At 47.1% G+C, this 27,072-nt stretch overlaps 2 protein-coding genes across 3 annotated transcripts in view; one reads left to right on the plus strand and one right to left on the minus strand.

Moving 5' to 3' along the window:
- The window catches only part of tspan4a (tetraspanin 4a), a 56,622-nt gene extending 46,089 nt beyond the window's left edge, over window positions 1-10,533 (plus strand). For both annotated transcript variants that reach the window (XM_067419358.1, XM_067419357.1), the window contains 3 exons: window positions 30-161; window positions 8,557-8,640; window positions 8,726-10,533. In XM_067419358.1, coding sequence (XP_067275459.1) covers window positions 30-161; window positions 8,557-8,640; window positions 8,726-8,794 — 285 coding nt within the window. In that variant the 3' untranslated portion in view covers window positions 8,795-10,533. The remainder of the gene's footprint in view (window positions 1-29; window positions 162-8,556; window positions 8,641-8,725) is intronic.
- Window positions 10,534-14,989: 4,456 nt separating this feature from the next.
- ddb1 (damage-specific DNA binding protein 1) overlaps window positions 14,990-27,072 on the minus strand; it is a 33,414-nt gene continuing 21,331 nt past the window's right edge. The window contains exons 15-27 of the mRNA XM_067419314.1: window positions 25,905-26,012; window positions 24,899-25,106; window positions 24,696-24,791; window positions 24,477-24,588; window positions 21,025-21,148; window positions 20,773-20,937; window positions 19,204-19,298; window positions 18,385-18,555; window positions 18,112-18,221; window positions 17,859-18,028; window positions 16,340-16,442; window positions 16,144-16,267; window positions 14,990-15,293 (exon numbers count right to left, since the gene is read on the minus strand). Coding sequence (XP_067275415.1) covers window positions 15,210-15,293; window positions 16,144-16,267; window positions 16,340-16,442; window positions 17,859-18,028; window positions 18,112-18,221; window positions 18,385-18,555; window positions 19,204-19,298; window positions 20,773-20,937; window positions 21,025-21,148; window positions 24,477-24,588; window positions 24,696-24,791; window positions 24,899-25,106; window positions 25,905-26,012 — 1,670 coding nt within the window. The 3' untranslated portion in view covers window positions 14,990-15,209. The remainder of the gene's footprint in view (window positions 15,294-16,143; window positions 16,268-16,339; window positions 16,443-17,858; window positions 18,029-18,111; window positions 18,222-18,384; window positions 18,556-19,203; window positions 19,299-20,772; window positions 20,938-21,024; window positions 21,149-24,476; window positions 24,589-24,695; window positions 24,792-24,898; window positions 25,107-25,904; window positions 26,013-27,072) is intronic.

A 27,072-nucleotide genomic window follows, 5' to 3' on the forward strand; every position in this document is an offset into this window, starting at 1 on the left:
ATGGTGATGAGAGTGGCTCTGTGTTGTAGTTTCGCTGCTGTGGAGTGACCAATCACACGGACTGGTTTCACGTGTACAACGCCACGCGTGTGCCAGACTCCTGCTGTCTGGAGTACAGCGATAACTGCGGCCTGGAGAACCCCGGCACCTGGTGGACGGCTGTAAGAAACACCACGACCGATCTGAGCAAACACTCACACATAACACACCTGGAAACACCACGACCGATCTGAGCAAACACTCACACATAACACACCTGGAAACACCACGACCGATCTGAGCAAACACTCACACATAACACACCTGGAAACACCACGACCGATCTGAGCAAACACTCACACATAACACACCTGGAAACACCACGACCGATCTGAGCAAACACTCACACATAACACACCTGGAAACACCACGACCGATCTGAGCAAACACTCACACATAACACACCTGGAAACACCACGACTGATCTGGGCAAACACTCACACATAACACACCTGGAAACACCACGACCGATCTGAGCAAACACTCACACATAACACACCTGGAAACACCACGACCGATCTGAGCAAACACTCACACATAACACACCTGGAAACACCACGACTGATCTGGGCAAACACTCACACATAACACACCTGGAAACACTACGACCGATCTGAGCAAACACTCACACATAACACACCTGGAAACACCACGACCGATCTGAGCAAACACTCACACATAACACACCTGGAAACACCACGACCGATCTGAGCAAACACTCACACATAACACACCTGGAAACACCACGACCGATCTGAGCAAACACTCACACATAACACACCTGGAAACACCACGACTGATCTGGGCAAACACTCACACATAACACACCTGGAAACACCACGACCGATCTGAGCAAACACTCACACATAACACACCTGGAAACACCACGACCGATCTGAGCAAACACTCACACATAACACACCTGGAAACACCACGACTGATCTGGGCAAACACTCACACATAACACACCTGGAAACACCACGACTGATCTGGGCAAACACTCACACATAACACACCTGGAAACACCACGACTGATCTGGGCAAACACTCACACGTAACACACCTGGAAACACCACGCCCGATCTGAGCAAACACTCACACATAACACACCTGGAAACACTACGACCGATCTGAGCAAACACTCACACATAACACACCTGGAAACACCACGACCGATCTGAGCAAACACTCACACATAACACACCTGGAAACACCACGACCGATCTGGGCAAACACTCACACGTAACACACCTGGAAACACCACGACCGATCTGAGCAAACACTCACACGTAACACACCTGGAAACACCACGACCGATCTGAGCAAACACTCACACATAACACACCTGGAAACACCATGACCGATCTGAGCAAACACTCACACATAACACACCTGGAAACACCACGACCGATCTGAGCAAACACTCACACATAACACACCTGGAAACACCACGACTGATCTGAGCAAACACTCACACATAACACACCTGGAAACACCACGACCGATCTGAGCAAACACTCACACATAACACACCTGGAAACACCACGCCCGATCTGAGCAAACACTCACACATAACACACCTGGAAACACTACGACCGATCTGAGCAAACACTCACACATAACACACCTGGAAACACCACGACCGATCTGAGCAAACACTCACACATAACACACCTGGAAACACCACGACCGATCTGGGCAAACACTCACACGTAACACACCTGGAAACACCACGACCGATCTGAGCAAACACTCACACGTAACACACCTGGAAACACCACGACCGATCTGAGCAAACACTCACACATAACACACCTGGAAACACCACGACCGATCTGAGCAAACACTCACACATAACACACCTGGAAACACCACGACCGATCTGAGCAAACACTCACACATAACACACCTGGAAACACCACGACTGATCTGAGCAAACACTCACACATAACACACCTGGAAACACCACGACCGATCTGGGCAAACACTCACACATAACACACCTGGAAACACCACGACCGATCTGAGCAAACACTCACACATAACACACCTGGAAACACCACGACCGATCTGGGCAAACACTCACACATAACACACCTGGAAACACCACGACCGATCTGGGCAAACACTCACATAACACACCTGGAAACACCACGACCGATCTGAGCAAACACTCACACATAACACACCTGGAAACACCACGACAGATCTGGGCAAACACTCACACATAAAACACCTGGAAACACCACGACCGATCTGGGCAAACACTCACACATAACACACCTGGAAACACCACGACCGATCTGAGCAAACACTCACACATAACACACCTGGAAACACCACGACCGATCTGGGCAAACACTCACACATAACACACCTGGAAACACCACGACCGATCTGGGCAAACACTCACACATAACACACCTGGAAACACTATGACCGATCTGGGCAAACACTCACACATAACACACCTGGAAACACCACGCCCCATCTGAGCAAACACTCACACATAACACACCTGGAAACACCACGACCGATCTGAGCAAACACTCACACATAACACACCTGGAAACACCACGACCGATCTGAGCAAACACTCACACATAACACACCTGGAAACACCACGACCGATCTGGGCAAACACTCACACATAACACACCTGGAAACACCACGACCGATCTGAGCAAACACTCACACATAACACACCTGGAAACACCACGACCGATCTGAGCAAACACTCACACATAACACACCTGGAAACACCACGACCGATCTGGGCAAACACTCACACATAACACACCTGGAAACACCACGACCGATCTGACCAAACACTCACACATAACACACCTGGAAACACCACGACCGATCTGAGCAAACACTCACACATAACACACCTGGAAACACCACGACCGATCTGACCAAACACTCACACATAACACACCTGGAAACACCACGACCGATCTGAGCAAACACTCACACATAACACACCTGGAAACACCACGACCGATCTGAGCAAACACTCACACATAACACACCTGGAAACACCACGACCGATCTGAGCAAACACTCACACATAACACACCTGGAAACACCACGACTGATCTGGGCAAACACTCACACATAACACACCTGGAAACACCACGACCGATCTGAGCAAACACTCACACATAACACACCTGGAAACACCACGACCGATCTGAGCAAACACTCACACATAACACACCTGGAAACACCACGACCGATCTGGGCAAACACTCACACATAACACACCTGGAAACACCACGACCGATCTGGGCAAACACTCACACATAACACACCTGGAAACACCACGACCGATCTGAGCAAACACTCACACATAACACACCTGGAAACACTACGACCGATCTGGGCAAACACTCACACATAACACACCTGGAAACACCACGACTGATCTGAGCAAACACTCACACATAACACACCTGGAAACACTACGACCGATCTGGGCAAACACTCACACATAACACACCTGGAAACACCACGACCGATCTGGGCAAACACTCACACGTAACACACCTGGAAACACCACGACCGATCTGAGCAAACACTCACACATAACACACCTGGAAACACTACGACCGATCTGGGCAAACACTCACACATAACACACCTGGAAACACCACGACCGATCTGAGCAAACACTCACACATAACACACCTGGAAACACCACGACTGATCTGGGCAAACACTCACACATAACACACCTGGAAACACCACGACCGATCTGGGCAAACACTCACACATAACACACCTGGAAACACTACGACCGATCTGGGCAAACACTCACACGTAACACACCTGGAAACACCACGACCGATCTGAGCAAACACTCACACATAACACACCTGGAAACACCACGACCGATCTGAGCAAACACTCACACATAACACACCTGGAAACACCACGACCGATCTGGGCAAACACTCACACATAACACACCTGGAAACACCACGACCGATCTGGGCAAACACTCACACATAACACACCTGGAAACACCACGACCGATCTGGGCAAACACTCACACATAACACACCTGGAAACACCACGACTGATCTGAGCAAACACTCACACGTAACACACCTGGAAACACCACGACCGATCTGAGCAAACACTCACACATAACACACCTGGAAACACAACGACCGATCTGAGCAAACACTCACACATAACACACCTGGAAACACCACGACTGATCTGAGCAAACACTCACACATAACACACCTGGAAACACCACGACCGATCTGGGCAAACACTCACACATAACACACCTGGAAACACCACGACCGATCTGAGCAAACACTCACACATAACACACCTGGAAACACCACGACTGATCTGGGCAAACACTCACACATAACACACCTGGAAACACCACGACTGATCTGGGCAAACACTCACACATAACACACCTGGAAACACCACGACCGATCTGAGCAAACACTCACACATAACACACCTGGAAACACCACGACCGATCTGAGCAAACACTCACACATAACACACCTGGAAACACCACGACCGATCTGAGCAAACACTCACACATAACACACCTGGAAACACCACGACTGATCTGGGCAAACACTCACACATAACACACCTGGAAACACCACGACCGATCTGAGCAAACACTCACACATAACACACCTGGAAACACCACGACCGATCTGAGCAAACACTCACACATAACACACCTGGAAACACCACGACCGATTATGGCAAACACTCACACATAACACACCTGGAAACACCACGACCGATCTGGGCAAACACTCACACATAACACACCTGGAAACACCACGACCGATCTGGGCAAACACTCACACATAACACACCTGGAAACACCACGACTGATCTGAGCAAACACTCACACATAACACACCTGGAAACACTACGACCGATCTGGGCAAACACTCACACATAACACACCTGGAAACACCACGACCGATCTGGGCAAACACTCACACGTAACACACCTGGAAACACCACGACCGATCTGAGCAAACACTCACACATAACACACCTGGAAACACTACGACCGATCTGGGCAAACACTCACACATAACACACCTGGAAACACCACGACCGATCTGAGCAAACACTCACACATAACACACCTGGAAACACCACGACTGATCTGGGCAAACACTCACACATAACACACCTGGAAACACCACGACCGATCTGGGCAAACACTCACACATAACACACCTGGAAACACTACGACCGATCTGGGCAAACACTCACACGTAACACACCTGGAAACACCACGACCGATCTGAGCAAACACTCACACATAACACACCTGGAAACACCACGACCGATCTGAGCAAACACTCACACATAACACACCTGGAAACACCACGACCGATCTGAGCAAACACTCACACATAACACACCTGGAAACACCACGACCGATCTGGGCAAACACTCACACATAACACACCTGGAAACACCACGACCGATCTGGGCAAACACTCACACATAACACACCTGGAAACACCACGACCGATTATGGCAAACACTCACACATAACACACCTGGAAACACCACGACCGATCTGAGCAAACACTCACACATAACACACCTGGAAACACCACGACTGATCTGGGCAAACACTCACACATAACACACCTGGAAACACCACGACTGATCTGAGCAAACACTCACACGTAACACACCTGGAAACACCACGACCGATCTGAGCAAACACTCACACATAACACACCTGGAAACACCACGACTGATCTGAGCAAACACTCACACGTAACACACCTGGAAACACCACGACCGATCTGAGCAAACACTCACACATAACACACCTGGAAACACCACGACCGATCTGAGCAAACACTCACACGTAACACACCTGGAAACACCACGACCGATCTGAGCAAACACTCACACATAACACACCTGGAAACACCACGACTGATCTGGGCAAACACTCACACATAACACACCTGGAAACACCACGACTGATCTGAGCAAACACTCACACGTAACACCCCTGGAAACACCACGACCGATCTGAGCAAACACTCACACATAACACACCTGGAAACACCACGACTGATCTGAGCAAACACTCACACATAACACACCTGGAAACACCACGACCGATCTGAGCAAACACTCACACATAACACACCTGGAAACACCACGACCGATCTGAGCAAACACTCACACATAACACACCTGGAAACACCACGACCGATCTGAGCAAACACTCACACATAACACACCTGGAAACACCACGACCGATCTGAGCAAACACTCACACATAACACACCTGGAAACACCACGACCGATCTGGGCAAACACTCACACATAACACACCTGGAAACACCACGCCCGATCTGAGCAAACACTCACACATAACACACCTGGAAACACCACGACTGCTCTGGGCAAACACTCACACATAACACACCTGGAAACACCACGACCGATCTGAGCAAACACTCACACATAACACACCTGGAAACACCACGACCGATCTGAGCAAACACTCACACATAACACACCTGGAAACACCACGACCGATCTGAGCAAACACTCACACATAACACACCTGGAAACACCACGACCGATTATGGCAAACACTCACACATAACACACCTGGAAACACCACGACCGATCTGAGCAAACACTCACACATAACACACCTGGAAACACCACGACCGATCTGGGCAAACACTCACACGTAACACACCTGGAAACACCACGACCGATCTGAGCAAACACTCACACATAACACACCTGGAAACACCACGACCGATCTGAGCAAACACTCACACATAACACACCTGGAAACACCACGACCGATCTGGGCAAACACTCACACATAACACACCTGGAAACACCACGACCGATCTGAGCAAACACTCACACATAACACACCTGGAAACACCACGACCGATCTGACCAAACACTCACACATAACACACCTGGAAACACTACGACCGATCTGAGCAAACACTCACACATAACACACCTGGAAACACCACGACCGATCTGAGCAAACACTCACACATAACACACCTGGAAACACCACGACCGATCTGAGCAAACACTCACACATAACACACCTGGAAACACCACGACCGATCTGGGCAAACACTCACACATAACACACCTGGAAACACCACGACCGATCTGAGCAAACACTCACACATAACACACCTGGAAACACCACGACCGATCTGAGCAAACACTCACACATAACACACCTGGAAACACCACGACCGATCTGAGCAAACACTCACACATAACACACCTGGAAACACTACGACTGATCTGGGCAAACACTCACACATAACACACCTGGAAACACCACGACCGATCTGACCAAACACTCACACATAACACACCTGGAAACACCACGACTGATCTGGGCAAACACTCACACATAACACACCTGGAAACACCACGACCGATCTGAGCAAACACTCACACATAACACACCTGGAAACACCACGACCGATCTGACCAAACACTCACACATAACACACCTGGAAACACCACGACCGATCTGAGCAAACACTCACACATAACACACCTGGAAACACCACGACCGATCTGAGCAAACACTCACACATAACACACCTGGAAACACTACGACTGATCTGGGCAAACACTCACACATAACACACCTGGAAACACCACGACTGATCTGAGCAAACACTCACACATAACACACCTGGAAACACTACGACTGATCTGAGCAAACACTCACACATAACACACCTGGAAACACCACGACCGATCTGAGCAAACACTCACACATAACACACCTGGAAACACTACGACTGATCTGGGCAAACACTCACACATAACACACCTGGAAACACCACGACTGATCTGAGCAAACACTCACACATAACACACCTGGAAACACCACGACCGATCTGAGCAAACACTCACACATAACACACCTGGAAACACTACGACTGATCTGGGCAAACACTCACACATAACACACCTGGAAACACCACGACTGATCTGAGCAAACACTCACACATAACACACCTGGAAACACTACGACTGATCTGGGCAAACACTCACACATAACACACCTGGAAACACCACGACTGATCTGAGCAAACACTCACACATAACACACCTGGAAACACTACGACTGATCTGGGCAAACACTCACACATAACACACCTGGAAACACCACGACCGATCTGGGCAAACACTCACACATAACACACCTGGAAACACCACGACTGATCTGGGCAAACACTCACACATAACACACCTGGAAACACCACGACCGATCTGAGCAAACACTCACACATAACACACCTGGAAACACCACGACCGATTATGGCAAACACTTACACATAAGCCGCTGTGTGTTACAGCCGTGTTAATCACGCGTGTATGAGTGACAGAATGTGTTTGTGTGTTACAGCCATGTTAATGACGTGTATGTGTGACGGAGTGTGTGTGTGTGTGTGTGTGTGTGTGTTACAGCCGTGTTACGAGCGAGTGAAGGGTTGGCTGCAGGAGAATCTGGTGGCGCTGTGGATCTTTGCGCTCTGCACGGCTCTCACACAGGTACTAAACCCTTCACAGCACAATGATCAATCTATAATAAAGAGCTCTGCTATTGATCATCATTTACTTGCGTTTGTGTTTGCAGATCCTGGGGCTCGTGTTCTCCATGACCATATTCTGCCATGCGGTGAAAGTGGACACGTTCTATGCATAGAGCCGCGGTTCAGGACCAACCATTTCAGCCGTTTCTGCTTCATCTTCGTCTTTATCGCTGTAGCAATCGATTGTGACATTTTGCTAACACTCTGCTATTTGCAACATGGTTTTATAATTCAATTCAACAAAAAGAAATGCAAATGGCTCTTTATTGTGATTATTTACTGGACAATTCGTCCATTTGTGAAGAAAATATAGCAAAATTAATCTACAGTAACTAATGTCAGGATTTTATATTTGTACAATTTCATATTAATACGTATATGAACAACAGCCATTTATATTTACTCAGAGTGCTCTCAGTAGATTCAAAAGGCAAGATGTTTAGATCACATGTTGGTAGATCTGAGACAGCGTTCATGAATAAAACAGAAGGAAGACTTGAGCCCTGAAGGCTGTTCCTCAAGGATAATTCAGTGAAAGAGCCACATATAAGCTCAGTTTACTACATCTACATTACAGGGGCGGAGAACTACTGGAGCAGAATGGTGTTGTTTTCTTTTTTTTTCTTAACAATGGTTTAAAGGCGTAAATATGAAGTTTATCATTTTATAACACTTTTTTTTCCAATAATTTATTTGAACATGTAGTACATTAGTAGATTCAACTGCTTCATTATAATCCGGCCATCACTTGTTAATGTTATTATTGGTTTCTGATGTTGTTACATTTATTAAATACTTAACACCTGATTTTTCACAGTTCTGAAACGTGTGTTTGCTAGTGTGTTGGAGAGGATTCTGGATGTTAAAATAGGGGTTGGGAAGCACTAGCTGCACCTGTCAATCACTGCTTCAAGCTGGATCTGTTTTACTTTCCCCTAACATTCACAGTCTCGAGGTCCTGTGTGTCAGATTTGGGAACAGAGCTCAAGAACGACTCCTTTAGGGCCACTTTGCTCCCTTGATGTGCACTTTTGCCAAATCTGCACCGAAGTACGGACTCGGAGCATTCATGGAGCCGGAGGAGGAAGAGAAGGAGGAAGATGAGGAAGAAGAGGAAGAGAAGGTGGAAGAGGAAGAAGAGGTAGAGGAGGAAGAATAGGAAGAGGAAGAATAGGAAGAGGAGCAAGAGTCGATGAGTGTTCACACAGATAAAGATGACCATACACAATCAAATGCAACTGACTTTTTTAGGTTATTACGGTTTCTATTTTTTCTAAAATCTGATAAACATGAAAGCCAGATGTTGTACAGAAGACTGGTGCCACCTACTGGTGTACGGAAGCATCTACAGCACTTCCTCAACTGACGGATCTGCTGAGTCTGGGGCTGCTTCATCCACAGCATGACATTCAGCCGAAGATTTCTAAAGAGAAAACAGACTCTCTGGGCATCTTTGCCATTTTGCGTAATTCAAATTGAATTTTTCTAACATAACTTCATTGTGCTTGAGCTCTCTATTAAACAAATGACACTTGCTTTGATATTGTATTATCTTCTGCAATGCCATTCTCACATTTAAAGAGTGAGTTGTGTCCTGATGATGTGTCCTGATCTGAGCATGAATGAGTGCCACAGCAATGTGTAATAGTAATGCAAAACACTAAATATGGTTACTCTTATTGTGGTTTATGGATCTGGTCTGTCCTGGATCCTCGGAGCAAGGACTCTGGCCTTATGTGTCATGTCATTCTGAATTTATTTCTATGATTATCAAGGAACTGAACTTATGATCAAAAGTCCATCTCTAATATGCACACCTGTGTGACATATAAATAAATCTTTACAAATATTAGTGGATGTGGTTGCTTATTATGGCCAGTTGTTACAGCATTATCATGATGTTTTAACACAGTTGGGGTTATTTTATATCTCACACACTCACACCCTTTCTCCGGACAGAAGCCGAAGTCTGTCGTGATGTTTCTGAACATAACCCACGCCCAGTATCTGCTGCTGTTATGTTTTTGATGTATACATGAATGAATTTATGGTAAGTGGGTCTTGAATACTGATCAGGCTCCATACAATATGCATCAAATGTGTCTTCCATTACAGCTTCACAGAAGTGATCAATAATTCATCCTGATTTCCCTTCTGCTGTAATAAATCACCTCGGTCACGTCTTTCCAGAAGAATGATGAATATTGCACGAGGCCAGATCAATTTGTCGGCATGTGTGAGTAGAATTAGGTTTTTGTTTTTAATAACTGTTTCAAGGGATTTTCTGTGAACATGAACAAACGGCCATTCTCATGGGAAAAAATTATATCACATGCATCTGTTATTACATCACATGCATCTGTTATTATATCACATGTATCTGTTATTACATCACATGCATCTGTTATTATATCACATGCATCCATTATATCACATGCATCCCTTATTATATCACATGCATCCATTATATGACATGCATCCGTTATTATATCACATGCATCTGTTATTACATCACATGCATCTGTTATTATATCACATGCATCTGTTATTATATCACATGCATCCATTATATCACATGCATCTGTTATTATATCACATGCATCCGTTATTATATCACATGCATCTGTTATTATATCACATGCATCCGTTATTATATCACATGCATCTGTTATTATATCACATGCATCCATTATATCACATGCATCTGTTATTATATCACATGCATCCATTATATCACATGCATCCATTATATCACATGCATCTGTTATTATATCACATGCATCCATATCACATGCATCCGTTATTATATCACATGCATCTGTTATTATATCACATGCATCTGTTATTACATCACATGCATCTGTTATTATATCACATGCATCCATTATTATATCACATGCATCCATTATTTCACATGCATCCATTATATCACATGCATCCGTTATTATATCACATGCATCTGTTATTATATCACATGCATCCATTATATCACATGCATCCGTTATTATATCACATGCATCCATTATATCACATGCATCCGTTATTATATCACATGCATCTGTTATTATATCACATGCATCCGTTATTATATCACATGCATCTGTTAATATATCACATGCATCCGTTATTATATCACATGCATCCATTATTATATCACATGCATCTGTTATTACATCACATGCATCCATTATATCACATGCATCTGTTATTACATCACATGCATCTGTTATTATATCACATGCATCCATTATATCACATGCATCCGTTATTATATCACATGCATCCATTATATGACATGCATCCGTTATTATATCACATGCATCCGTTATTATATCACATGCATCCATTATATCACATGCATCCGTTATTATATCACATGCATCCATTATATCACATGCATCCGTTATTATATCACATGCATCCATTATATGACATGCATCCGTTATTATATCACATGCATCCATTATATCACATGCATCCGTTATTATATCACATGCATCTGTTATTATATCACACGCATCTGTTATTATATCACATGCATCCGTTATTATATCACATGCATCCGTTATTATATCACATGCATCTGTTATTATATCACATGCATCTGTTATTATATCACATGCATCCATTATATCACATGCATCCATTATATCACATGCATCCATTATATCACATGCATCTGTTATTATATCACATGCATCCATATCACATGCATCCGTTATTATATCACATGCATCTGTTATTATATCACATGCATCTGTTATTACATCACATGCATCTGTTATTATATCACATGCATCCATTATATCACATGCATCCGTTATTATATCACATGCATCCGTTATTATATCACATGCATCCATTATATCACATGCATCCGTTATTATATCACATGCATCCATTATATCACATGCATCCGTTATTATATCACATGAATCCATTATATCACATGCATCCGTTATTATATCACATGCATCCATTATATCACATGCATCCGTTATTATATCACATGCATCCATTATATCACATGCATCCATTATATCACATGCATCCGTTATTATATCACATGCATCTGTTATTATATCACATGCATCCATTATATCACATGCATCCGTTATTATATCACATGCATCCATTATATCACATGCATCCATTATTATATCACATGCATCCATTATATCACATGCATCCATTATTATATCACATGCATCTGTTATTATATCACATGCATTATTATATCACATGCATCCGTTATTATATCACATGCATCCGTTATTATATCACATGCATCCATTATATCACATGCATCCGTTATTATATCACATGCATCCGTTATTATATCACATGCATCTGTTATTATATCACATGCATCCGTTATTATATCACATGCATCCATTATTATATCACATGCATCCGTTATTATATCACATGCATCCATTATATCACATGCATCTGTTATTATATCACATGCATCCGTTATTATATCACATGCATCCATTATATCACATGCATCTGTTATTATATCACATGCATCCGTTATTATATCACATGCATCTGTTATTATATCACATGCATCCGTTATTATATCACATGCATCTGTTATTATATCACATGCATCCGTTATTATATCACATGCATCCGTTATTATATCACATGCATCCGTTATTATATCACATGCATCTGTTATTATATCACATGCATCCGTTATTATATCACATGCATCTGTTATTATATCACATGCATCCATATCACATGCATCCGTTATTATATCACATGCATCTGTTATTATATCACATGCATCTGTTATTATATCACATGCATCCGTTATTATATCACATGCATCCGTTATTATATCACATGCATCCGTTATTATATCACATGCATCCATTATATCACATGCATCCGTTATTATATCACATGCATCCGTTATTATATCACATGCATCCGTTATTATATCACATGCATCCGTTATTATATTACATGCATCCGTTATTATATCACATGCATCTGTTATTATATCACATGCATCTGTTATTATATCACATGCATCTGTTATTATATCACATGCATCCGTTATTATATCACATGCATCTGTTATTATATCACATGCATCCGTTATTATATCACATGCATCTGTTATTATATCACATGCATCCGTTATTATATCACATGCATCCGTTATTATATCACATGCATCCGTTATTATATCACATGCATCTATTATATCACATGCATCCGTTATTATATCACATGCATCTGTTATTATATCACATGCATCCATATCACATGCATCCGTTATTATATCACATGCATCTGTTATTACATCACATGCATCCGTTATTATATCACATGCATCTGTTATTATATCACATGCATCCATTATATCACATGCATCCGTTATTATATCACATGCATCCGTTATTATATCACATGCATCCGTTATTATATCACATGCATCCGTTATTATATCACATGCATCCGTTATTATATCACATGCATCCGTTATTATATCACATGCATCCGTTATTATATCACATGCATCTGTTATTATATCACATGCATCTGTTATTATATCACATGCATCTGTTATTATATCACATGCATCTGTTATTATATCACATGCATCCGTTATTATATCACATGCATCCGTTATTATATCACATGCATCTGTTATTATATCACATGCATCTGTTATTATACCACATGCATCCGTTATTATATCACATGCATCTGTTATTATATCACATGCATCCGTTATTATATCACATGCATCTGTTATTATATCACATGCATCCGTTATTATATCACATGCATCTGTTATTACATCACATGCATCTGTTATTATATCACATGCATCTGTTATTATATCACATGCATCCGTTATTATATCACATGCATCCGTTATTATATCACATGCATGTAGGTCGATTGTGATTGGTCCGTGTTAGTGCTGGCCTTCTGGAGTCACATTTTGCTAAACTCTTGATTTTCTCTTTGCTCGCTTCTACTCATAATAAAATCATGCACACTCAAATCAATATTTCATGTCCATTTATTTATTAATGAAGAGGTCATGTAATACGCAGGATAATGTACAGTCAGCCTCAGCTCTGAGATCTGGGTTTATTGCACAATAATGCCCGTCTGACGGCACATTACGCATTCAAGACTGACATCCCTCACCAGAGACAGGAGATTACATTACGACCAAACTCGTTTCTACTGTAATGTGCTTTTATTGAAAGCCTCTCACACACACACACACACTCACACACACACACACACCATAAAACGCAACAGGCCCAAAGTACTGAAGGAAACTTTATTAAAATAAAAGAAGGAACAGAGAAACATCACGATGGCAAACGCTTCACTAAACTCCTGCAGATCAGTGCTGCTCGTCTGTGCGCTCGCAGGACAAACGTGAGCGGTGCATGAGGCTGTGAGGGACTCAATTCATTCTACAGCAGTGAAGCGCAGCCTCTGGTTTATGTATATCTATGTACAGATCTGTGGCGCTGTGATTGGCTAATGGATCCGCGTCAGCTCCTCCACGATCTTGATCACCTCGTCCACCGTGGCTTCACGCTTCATCCCACTGCCGTCGTCAATCTACAGTGCACACACACACGCATGCACGCACGCACACACACACACACGTGAAGAGGAACCCGAGCAATAACAAATCCAGAAGAACAGAGAAAAGCGCTTGTGTAGATATGCATGTGTGAGTGAGTATGTGAGTGAGTGAGTGAATGTGTGTGTGTGTGTGTGTGAGTGAGTGAGTGAGTGAGTGAGTGAGTGAGTGAGTGAGTGTGTGAGTGAGTGTGTGTGAGTGAGTGTGAGTGTGTGTGTGTGAGCGTGTGAGTGAGTGAGTGAGCGTGTGAGTGAGTGAGCGAGCGTGTGAGTGAGTGAGCGTGTGTGTGAGTGAGTGAGCGTGTGTGTGTGTGAGTGAGTGTGTGTGAGTGAGTGAGTGTGTGTGAGTGAGTGAGTGTGTGTGAGTGAGCGTGTGTGAGTGAGCGTGTGAGCGTGTGTGTGTGTGTGAGTGAGTGAGTGAGTGAGTGAGCGTGTGTGTGAGTGAGTGAGCGTGAGTGAGTGAGCGTGTGTGTGAGTGAGTGAGCGTGTGTGTGTGTGTGTGAGTGAGTGAGCGTGTGAGTGAGTGAGTGAGCGTGTGTGTGTGTGAGCGTGTGAGTGAGTGAGTGAGCGTGTGTGTGTGTGTGTGTGTGTGAGTGAGTGAGTGAGTGAGTGAGCGTGTGAGTGAGTGAGTGAGCGTGTGTGTGTGTGAGTGTGTGTGTGAGTGAGTGAGCGTGTGTGTGAGTGAGTGAGCGTGTGTGTGAGTGAGTGAGCATGTGAGTGAGCATGTGAGTGAGTGAGTGTGTGTGTGAGTGAGTGAGCATGTGAGTGAGCATGTGAGTGAGTGAGTGTGTGTGTGTGTGTGTGTGTGTGTGTGTGATGTCATCACCTGCAGTGTGCTGACCACCTCCTGCATCTTGGCTCGACCCAGATCCAGGAAGCTCTCGATCAGATCTCCGTCGATGAAGCCTGTGGCCTGCTCCGTCTTACGCTCGGTGTGGAACGACCTCCAGGTGCAGGGAGTCAAGGTCAAACACACAGTTCACACACACACACTCACTCACACACACAGTGCTGAAGGATATAAGCTGTGCTCGATCTTGCCGACGCTCTTGATGACCTTGTTGAGCCGGTTCTGCAGATCCAGCAGTAAACTGTACCAGCCCTCAGAGAGCGACGTCACCAGACCTCAGAAACAAAACACACACACTCACATCAGCAATCTACGCCCATGAGTGTCTGCGCGCGCGCGTGTGTGTGTGTGTGCTAGCTCACCGATCATGCCGTTGACCGTGCCGAACAGCACTGAGCCCTGTGTGTGTGTGTGTGTGCGTGTGTGTGTGAGCTCACCGATCATGCCGTTGACCGTGCCGAACAGCACTGAGCCCTGTGTGTGTGTGTGTGTGTGTGTGTGTGTGTGTGTGTGAGCTCACCGATCATGCCGTTGACCGTGCCGAACAGCACTGAGCCCTGTGTGTGTGTGTGTGTGTGAGCTCATCGATCATGCCGTTGACCGTGCCGAACAGCACTGAGCCCTGTGTGGGAGTGTGTGTGTGTGTGTGAGCTCACCGATCATGCCGTTGACCGTGCTGAACAGCACTGAGCCCTGTGTGTGTGTGTGTGTGAGCTCACCGATCATGCCGTTGACCCTGCTGAACAGCACTGAGCCCTGTGTGTGTGTGTGTGTGTGTGTGTGTGTGTGAGCTCACCGATCATGCCGTTGACCGTGCCGAACAGCACTGAGCCCTGTGTGTGTGTGTGTGTGTGTGTGTGAGCTCACCGATCATGCCGTTGACCGTGCCGAACAGCACTGAGCCCTGTGTGTGTGTGTGTGAGCTCACCGATCATGCCGTTGACCGTGCCGAACAGCACTGAGCCCTGTGTGTGTGTGTGTGTGCGTGTGTGTGTGTGTGTGAGCTCACCGATCATGCCGTTGACCGTGCCGAACAGCACTGAGCCCTGTATGGGAGTGTGTGTGTGTGTGTGAGCTCACCCATCATGCCGTTGACCGTGCTGAACAGCACTGAGCCCTGTGTGTGTGTGTGTGTGTGTGTGAGCTCACCGATCATGCCGTTGACCGTGCCGAACAGCACTGAGCCCTGTGTGTGTGTGTGTGTGAGAGAGCTCACCGATCATGCCGTTGACCGTGCCGAACAGCACTGAGCCCTGTGTGTGTGTGTGTGTGTGTGAGAGAGCGCACCGATCATGCCGTTGACCGTGCCGAACAGCACTGAGCCCTGTGTGTGTGTGTGTGTGTGTGAGCTCACCGATCATGCCGTTGACCGTGCCGAACAGCACTGAGCCCTGTGTGTGTGAGAGAGCTCACCGATCATGCTGTTGACCGTGCCGAACAGCACTGAGCCCTGTGTGTGTGTGTGCGTGTGGGAGTGTGTGTGAGCTCACCGATCATGCCGTTGACCGTGCCGAACAGCACTGAGCCCTGTGTGTGTGTGTGTGTGTGAGAGAGCTCACCGATCATGCCGTTGACCGTGCCGAACAGCACTGAGCCCTGTGTGTGTGTGTGTGTGTGTGTGAGCTCACCGATCATGCCGTTGACCGTGCCGAACAGCACTGAGCCCTGTGTGTGTGTGTGTGTGAGCTCACCGATCATGCCGTTGACCGTGCCGAACAGCACTGAGCCCTGTGTGGGAGTGGAGCTCTCGCCCAGGTTCTGCAGCACCAGAGAGCCGTGAGAGAACACGTTGACGAACTCGCCCAGGTGGAACAGACCCACTTCCTGCAGGTGCTGCCGCTCCTCGTCTGTGGTGGCCGCACTGCACACACACACACACACACACACCTGTGGTCAGTCTTCAGCCAATCGCGGCTCAGTTCTGACTCTGGCTCTAACCCTTACCTGTCCTTCTGGCACACGAACAGGTTGAAGGCGTTCTCAGCCCCGAGGAAGTTATCATCGTCCAGGATCTCCACAGCACTCATCCAGTTCGGGTTAAAATCACGAGCAATCTGCAGACAGAACAGAGCAGTGAAGCCTCATGCAGAGAAGCGGCCCAGAATGCCGAGCGGCGGCGCAGAAGCGGCCCATAATGCCGAGCGGCAGCGCAGAAGCGGCCCAGAATGCCGAGCGGCAGCGCAGAAGCGGCCCAGAATGCCGAGCGGCGGCGCTCACCTCTTCGAAGCTGCCCTCCATGGGCTTATAGGCCAGCAGCAGCACGGAGCGCATCAGGTCCCCCACCAGGATGAAGTCTCCTTTGGTCTTCAGGTACAGAGCCATGATGTTATTATAGTGGTTACACTCTGTGCGCAGCTCCTTCTCTGCAGTCCACTCATAGAGCCGCACCTGCGGAGACACACACACACGCACGCGCATACACGCGCACACACACACACACGTCAGTGGCGGGAGGCGAAGAGACCAGAAGGGAAAGGTTAGGTTGGGCTGGGTTAGGGTTGGGTTGGGTTAGGTCGGGTCAGGACGGGTTGGGTTAGGTCGGGTCAGGACGGGTTGGATTAGATCGGGTCAGGACGGGTTGGGTTAGGTCGGGTTAGGGTTGGGTTAGATCGGGTTAGGGTTGGGTTAGGGTTAGATTGGGTCAGGACGGGTTGGGTTAGATCGGGTTAGGGTTGGGTTAGATCGGGTTAGGTTAGGTCGGGTCAGGGTCGGATTGGGACGGGTTGGGTTAGATCGGGTTAGGGTTGGGTTAGGTCGGGTTAGGGTTAGGGTTGGGTTAGATCGGGTCAGGACGGGTTGGGTTAGATCGGGTTAGGTCGGGTCAGGGTCGGATTGGGACGGGTCAGGACGGGTTGGGTTAGATCGGGTCAGGACGGGTTGGGTTAGATCGGGTTAGGTTAGGTCGGGTCAGGGTCGGATTGGGACGGGTTGAGATAGATCGGGTTAGGGTTGGGTTAGATCGGGTTAGGTTAGGTCGGGTCAGGGTCGGATTGGGACGGGTCAGGACGGGTTGGGTTAGATCGGGTCAGGACTCACGGTGCTGTTGATGCTGGCCAGTAGTTTGCCATTAAACTCCACCATAGAGTAAACAGCACCTTTGACCTCCTTCTCTGCCACCGTCTGCAGTTTGCCTGAAAGTAAAAACAGTCCATATGATTACACACACACACACACACACACACACACACACACACACACACACACACACACACACACACACACACACACACACACACACACACACACACACACACACGTAACTCTAAAGGTTGAAGTAAAAAGACCATATTTGTCTTTATACTGTTAATCATAAATAATGTAGAAACATTATTTGGTAAATATATTTAGTTTCTGATGTTTTTATTCAGTCATTTACCTATCTTAACTTTAACTACATTAGTTTTGTTTTAAAATATTAAAATGAAATGTTAAACCTTCATATTCATGATTGAAAAAGCCACAATAACAAAACATGTAATGGTCCATTAGAGCGGTAGCCTGACAAGCCAGACCCACATCCAGATGTTTGGTCTGGAAACTCCCCATTGGCGGCTCAATCTGAGGGGCGGGATAAACGGCTGTCTGTCAAACTCGCTCTGCACGCGATTGGATAGCGCTACAACCAACCAGAGCAACGAAGGTGAAGCGGAGCTGACAGATTAAACTTTGGCCGTATCCGGTCGGCTAAACTCCGAACACATCTTCCCTTCAGAATGACTTCAGTGCCGTTCTTTGTTCTTTTCTCAGAGAAAAGCTAAACTCAAGTCTTCTAGAGTCGCAGTCAAAGCCGATTCGAAAGACCGCCATTCGCCAGCTTCTGTGTTAACTAGAAGCAACTTTGCCGTCATTATGTTAAGCCCCGCCCACCGACTCTATACACAATGTGATTGGCCCGACCAGAGTTTGGGGTTTACAGCTCAGAAGTGAATACGGCATTTCAGAATGTTTGTAAACAATCGGCTCCAAGATACTTCCGGGTGGCAGAACGCGAGCGGCTTCTCCTGACAAACTGAAGAGATCAGCCGTCTACTGTAACGGTTACATAGTTAAGAACATTGCTGTTGATTAAAGTTGAAACTATGACGAAAACGTGTTGTGTTTGGGGTGGCGCCGTCAGATATACAGCAAAAGGCGTAGGATTGTATCGATTTCCTTCAGAAAAAAGTAAATATATCCAGCCAAACCTGTGGGTGAGGAGGCTAAAGCGAGTGGACGTCGTCAAAAGTGCCGCTACAGAGAAGTATTCTCCAAACGGTGAATGGTGAATTGTCGTATTGAGAGTTGCTAGACGATTAGATTTGCTGTCGCTAGGGTGCGTCTAGATTTCCAGGCTAGTAGAGCGGGGCTATTCATTTAGACATCACCCTAACCCGAAACTAAACCACCAATAAACCGAAACTAAAGTGTTGTGTTGACTTGGAAACATGGAACCCAGTATGCAGATATAAGACCATAATAATAAATTCCACACACTGTGTATCTAACCGGATCTAACCAAATTTAGCCACACCTCTAGGAAGGATGGAGATGATTGGCGGGCCGGCCTTGGCCATGTGAGTAGCTCTGCTGTAAAGAACAGTAAGGGTGTTTCTGATTGGACGTTACCGTCTGTATAGTGGAAGACGATGATGCGGCCCTGCTTCGGCTCCGCCTCCTCCGGATACACCATGGCTGTGCCGACGATGAAGTAGACGGCCGGATCCCTGCCCAGCTTACAGGAGACCATGCTGAGCGCGTACTCGTTCTGGAGGAACTGATGCGCATGCAGCACTGCGGGAGAGGAGCCCGTTAGACCACACACACACACACTCTTACACGCACTCGCACACACTTTCTCTCTCACTCAAACACACCTACCCTCAAACGTGTGCTGATCCACCACCAGCAGACTGTGCACCTCCACCTCCTCTCCGAACGACGTCTCGTGAGGTGATGTGCTGCTGGGAAACAGCTTACTGGAGCTCACACTGCTGGACAGAGCCTGCCACACACACATACACACACACACCATCTGAGACACACATCTACTGCACATTAATGAACTTTGTTTAATGAATTTGAATTTGACTATGCAGAAAGAATTCAGTCCTTTTACAGACATCAAGCACACAAGGCGAATGTGGCCTCAGGAAAAGCAACGTCACCTGTCTGACTGTGATGACATCATTCCTCTTCTAGATACCCTGAATAATATCTGTGCACGTTTGGAAGTAAAAAACAGCATTCCAGCAATGAAGACCCTTCCCAAACCCTACCGATCAGGCACTGCACCTGTCTGACGTTAGGAATACTCCAGCAATGAAGACCCTTCCCAAACCCTACCGATCAGGCACTGCACCTGTCTGACGTTAGGGATACTCCAGCAATGAAGACCCTTCCCAAACCCTACCGATCAGGCACTGCACCTGTCTAACGTTAGGGATACTCCAGCAATGAAGACCCTTCCCAAACCCTACCGATCAGGCACTGCACCTGTCTAACGTTAGGAATACTCCAGCAATGAAGACCCTTCCCAAACCCTACCGATCAGGCACTGCACCTGTCTAACGTTAGGAATACTCCAGCAATGAAGACCCTTCCCAAACCCTACCGATCAGGCACTGCACCTGTCTAACGTTAGGAATACTCCAGCAATGAAGACCCTTCCCAAACCCTACCGATCAGGCACTGCACCTGTCTAACGTTAGGAATACTCCAGCAAAAAAGACCCTTCCCAAACCCTACCGATCAGGCACTGCACCTGTCTAACGTTAGGAATACTCCAGCAATGAAGACACTTCCCAAACCCTACCGATCAGGCACTGCACCTGTCTGACGTTAGGAATACTCCAGCAAAAAAGACCCTTCCCAAACCCTACCGATCAGGCACTGCACCTGTCTGACGTTAGGAATACTCCAGCAATAAAGACCCTTCCCAAACCCTACCGATCAGGCACTGCACCTGTCTGACGTTAGGGATACTCCAGCAATGAAGACCCTTCCCAAACCCTACCGATCAGGCACTGCACCTGTCTGATGTTAGGAATACTCCAGCAATGAAGACCCTTCCCAAACCCTACCGATCAGGCACTGCACCTGTCTGACGTTAGGAATACTCCAGCAATGAAGACCCTTCCCAAACCCTACCGATCAGGCACTGCACCTGTCTGACGTTAGGAATACTCCAGCAATGAAGACCCTTCCCAAACCCTACCAATCAGGCACTGAACCTGTCTGACGTTAGGGATACTCCAGCAATGAAGACCCTTCCCAAACCCTACCGATCAGGCACTGCACCTGTCTGATGTTAGGAATACTCCAGCAATGAAGACCCTTTCCAAACCCTACCGATCAGGCACTGCACCTGTCTGACGTTAGGAATACTCCAGCCATGAAGACCCTTCCCAAACCCTACCGATCAGGCACTGCACCTGTCTGACGTTAGGAATACTCCAGCAATGAAGACCCTTCCCAAACCCTACCGATCAGGCACTGCACCTGTCTGACGTTAGGAATACTCCAGCAATGAAGACCCTTCCCAAACCCTACCGATCAGGCACTGCACCTGTCTGACGTTAGGAATACTCCAGCAATGAAGACCCTTCCCAAACCCTACCGATCAGGCACTGCACATGTCTGACGTTAGGAATACTCCAGCAATGAAGACCCTTCCCAAACCCTACCGATCAGGCACTGCACCTGTCTGACGTTAGGAATACTCCAGCAATGAAGACCCTTCCCAAACCCTACCGATCAGGCACTGCACCTGTCTGACGTTAGGAATACTCCAGCAATGAAGACCCTTCCCAAACCCTACCGATCAGGCACTGCACCTGTCTGACGTTAGGAATACTCCAGCAATGAAGACCCTTCCCAAACCCTACCGATCAGGCACTGCACCTGTCTGACGTTAGGAATACTCCAGCAATGAAGACCCTTCCCAAACCCTACCGATCAGGCACTGCACCTGTCTGACGTTAGGAATACTCCAGCAATGAAGACCCTTCCCAAACCCTACCGATCAGGCACTGCACCTGTCTAACGTTAGGAATACTCCAGCAATGAAGACCCTTCCCAAACCCTACCGATCAGGCACTGCACCTGTCTGATGTTAGGAATACTCCAGCAATGACGACCCTTTCCAAACCCTACCGATCAGGCACTGCACCTGTCTGACGTTAGGAATACTCCAGCAATGACGACCCTTTCCAAACCCTACCGATCAGGCACTGCACCTGTCTGACGTTAGGAATACTCCAGCAATGAAGACCCTTCCCAAACCTTACCGATCAGGCACTGCACCTGTCTGACGTTAGGAATACTCCAGCAATGAAGACCCTTCCCAAACCCTACCGATCAGGCACTGCACCTGTCTGACGTTAGGAATACTCCAGCAATGAAGACCCTTCCCAAACCCTACCGATCAGGCACTGCACCTGTCTGACGTTAGGAATACTCCAGCAATGAAGACCCTTCCCAAACCCTACCGATCAGGCACTCCACCTGTCTAGTCAAGAAGGCCCAGCAACGTGTCCACTTTTGGAGAAAGTTAAAGAGAGTTATACGTCCACAGACCGTTCTCACCTCCTTCAGTAGAGGGACGATAGAGAGCGTCTTGACCAACTGTCCTACAGTGTGGTGTGAACTGCACAGCTTCCGATCGCAAGACTCTGCGGCGGATTCTGAGAACAGCTGAAAGGACTGTTGGAATCTCTTTACCAACTCTGGATACCTTATAGCTAACCGCTGCATAGGCAGAGCTATTCGTATCGCTCTTCATGGACTGTTCACCCTCCTGCCAACACCAGCAGACTGGGCAATAGTTTTTACCCTGAGGCTGTTATATTACTCAACACACATCGGCATCTGAGTGCTTATATCTGGGTTAGGGAAACACATCTCCCGTACCAGTCTGATCCCCCTGGGGTCGGTGGTTGAACACCTAATCCAGTAAAGATCCATATTCTGCATACATACTAACTTTTTAAAACTATATACTACTGCAAGCTGCTTTAGCCACTTCTGCCAGTACTGCTGCTATGCAAAAATATAACCATGTTACTAGTTGTAGTGTTTGTTTTACATATTACATAAGTTCATGTATCTATTCTTCTTCTATGCTTCTCCAGGGTACTTAATGTCTTGTATTAATGTCTCGTATTTTGTCCAAACTTTATGTTTGTTGTGTGATGTTCCATGTGTACCACAGTCCTGAGGAAACGCCATCTCGGTCCAATGTATACACGTATAGGAGAATGACAATAAAGATGCACTTGACTTGAACATCACTGCGCGCATACACACACACACACACACACACACACACACACCTGTGTGCTGGCGCTGGGCCGCACGGCTGCTGTCGTTCCACTGGCATCCTGCATTTCGACCCTACTAGACAGAACTCCGAAACACTGGGACACCTCCTGATAACAGATCCGCCTGCAGAAACACACACACACACGCGCGCACGCACACTCACCATCAGAGACATTAGTGGAACACACACACACACACTCTCTCTCTCTCTCACAGACACACACACTCACTTGGGCGACTCGTAGAGCGGCACGGTCCGGATGTGCAGCTTCTGGATCTCGTCGATGGTGCCGATGGTCAGAGTGCTGTTGTTGGCCAGAGCCAGGCTGGAACAGAAGGGTGTGTGTGTGTGTGAGAGAGAGAGAGAGGTTTGTGAATCTCAAGTGTGCTCCTACAGCAGGCAGCTCCACACACACACACACACACCGCTCACCTGTCGGGGTATCCCTCAGAGTTCAGAGGGCACATGTAGTTGACCTCCTTCAGGTTGACGTTGGAGAACACCAGCTTGTGGTTGCTGGAGTAGATGACGGTGGGCCGGTCGGAGCAGGCGAAGACGTTAGAGGTGGAGAGAGAGCGGAAGGTGCGCAGAACTGTGGGCTGAGTGCCCAGAGTAACCTTCTTACGCTCGCTTAGAACACCTGCACACACACACACGGACACACCTTCAGTCACCGCTGCGTTTAGTTTGCTGATACTGTTTGCCTCCCTGGGGCTGCTCAGGTCGATATCAAACCACTCGCAGCACAGAGTAGGGTTATCAGGAGTCTGGAGCACAGCCAATCAGAGCCAAAGACCCGCCCCATACCAAATTAGTCGGACTCTAGAGCCCTGGTATGTCATCGCTTTGACTTTCTATGTCATAATTACACATTTTAATTAACAATTTTGACATTTAATCTCATAAGTGTCAAATTTTAAATTCTACTTTTTTTCTTTCATTTCATAAATATGTTTTAATTACAATTACAATAATAGACTTTTTACTCATTATGACTATGCTTTTTGAGTCACAATATTTACTTCCATCTCATAAATGACTGTGTGTGTGCCTGTGAGTGTGCCTGTGTGTGTGTGTCTGTGCCTGTTTATGTGTGTCTGTGTGTGTGCCTGTTTATGTGTGTCTCTGTGTGTGCGTGACTGTGCCTGTGTGTGTGTCTGTGTGCGTGTGTGTGTCTGTGAGTGTGCCTGTGTGTGTGTGTCTGTGAGTGTGCCTGTTTATGTGTGTCTGTGAGTGTGCCTGTGTGTGTGTCTGTGAGTGTGCCTGTGACTGTGCCTGTGTGTGTGCGTGACTGTGCCTGTGTGTGTGTCTGTGTGTGTGTGTGTCTGTGAGAGTGCCTGTGTGTGTGCGTGACTGTGCCTGTGTATGTGTGTCTGTGTGTGTGCGTGTCTGTGTATGTGTGTCTGTGTGTGTGTGTGAGTGTGCCTGTGTGAGAGACCTGTCTGAATGTCCAGGCCGAAGTAGAAGAGTGCTCCGTCTCCCAGCGCACACAGCAGGTAGTGACTGCCCTCAAACGTGGTCATGAGGATGGAGCGAGGGATGATCTCTACACAAAACAACAACAGCTTTTAGATCCACTCACGCAGTGCCATCACAGCACGCTTCATTCAGGCATCAGCTGGACGTGTTGACATATTAGACTTATTGCATCACACACTGACTCACACACACACACACACTCTCACACACTCTCACACTCACTCACACACACACTCCCACACACACTCCCACACACACACACACTCCCACACACACACACACTCCCACACACACACACTGCCACACACACACACTGCCACACACACACACACTCCCACACACACACACACTCCCACACACACACACACTCCCACACACACACACACTCCCACACACTGCCACACACACAAACTCCCACACACACAAACTCCCACACTCCCTCACTCACTCACTCCCACACTCACTCACTCCCACACTCACTCACTCCCACACTCACTCACTCCCACACACTCACTCACTCACTCCCACACACTCACTCACTCACTCCCACACACTCACTCACTCACTCCCACACACTCACTCCCACACACTCAATCCCACACACTCACTCCCACACACTCACTCCCACACACTCACTCCCACACACTCACTCCCACACACTCACTCCCACACACTCACTCCCACACACTCACTCCCACACACTCACTCCCACACACACAAACTCCCACACTCCCACACTCCCACACTCCCTCACTCACTCACTCCCACACTCCCTCACTCACTCACTCCCACACTCACTCACTCCCTCACTCCCTCACTCCCACACTCACTCACTCCCACACTCACTCACTCCCACACACTCACTCACTCACTCCCACACACTCACTCACTCACTCCCACACACTCACTCACTCACTCCCACACACTCACTCACTCACTCCCACACACTCACTCCCACACACTCACTCACACTCACTCACTCACACTCACTCCCACACACTCACTCCCACACACTCACTCCCACACACTCACTCCCACACACTCACTCCCACACACTCACTCCCACACACTCACTCCCACACACTCACTCCCACACACTCACTCCCACACACTCACTCACACACACT

This window comes from Pseudorasbora parva, chromosome 16 (assembly GCF_024679245.1).
Source record: "Pseudorasbora parva isolate DD20220531a chromosome 16, ASM2467924v1, whole genome shotgun sequence".
NCBI classification, from domain to species: Eukaryota; Metazoa; Chordata; class Actinopteri; order Cypriniformes; family Gobionidae; genus Pseudorasbora; species Pseudorasbora parva.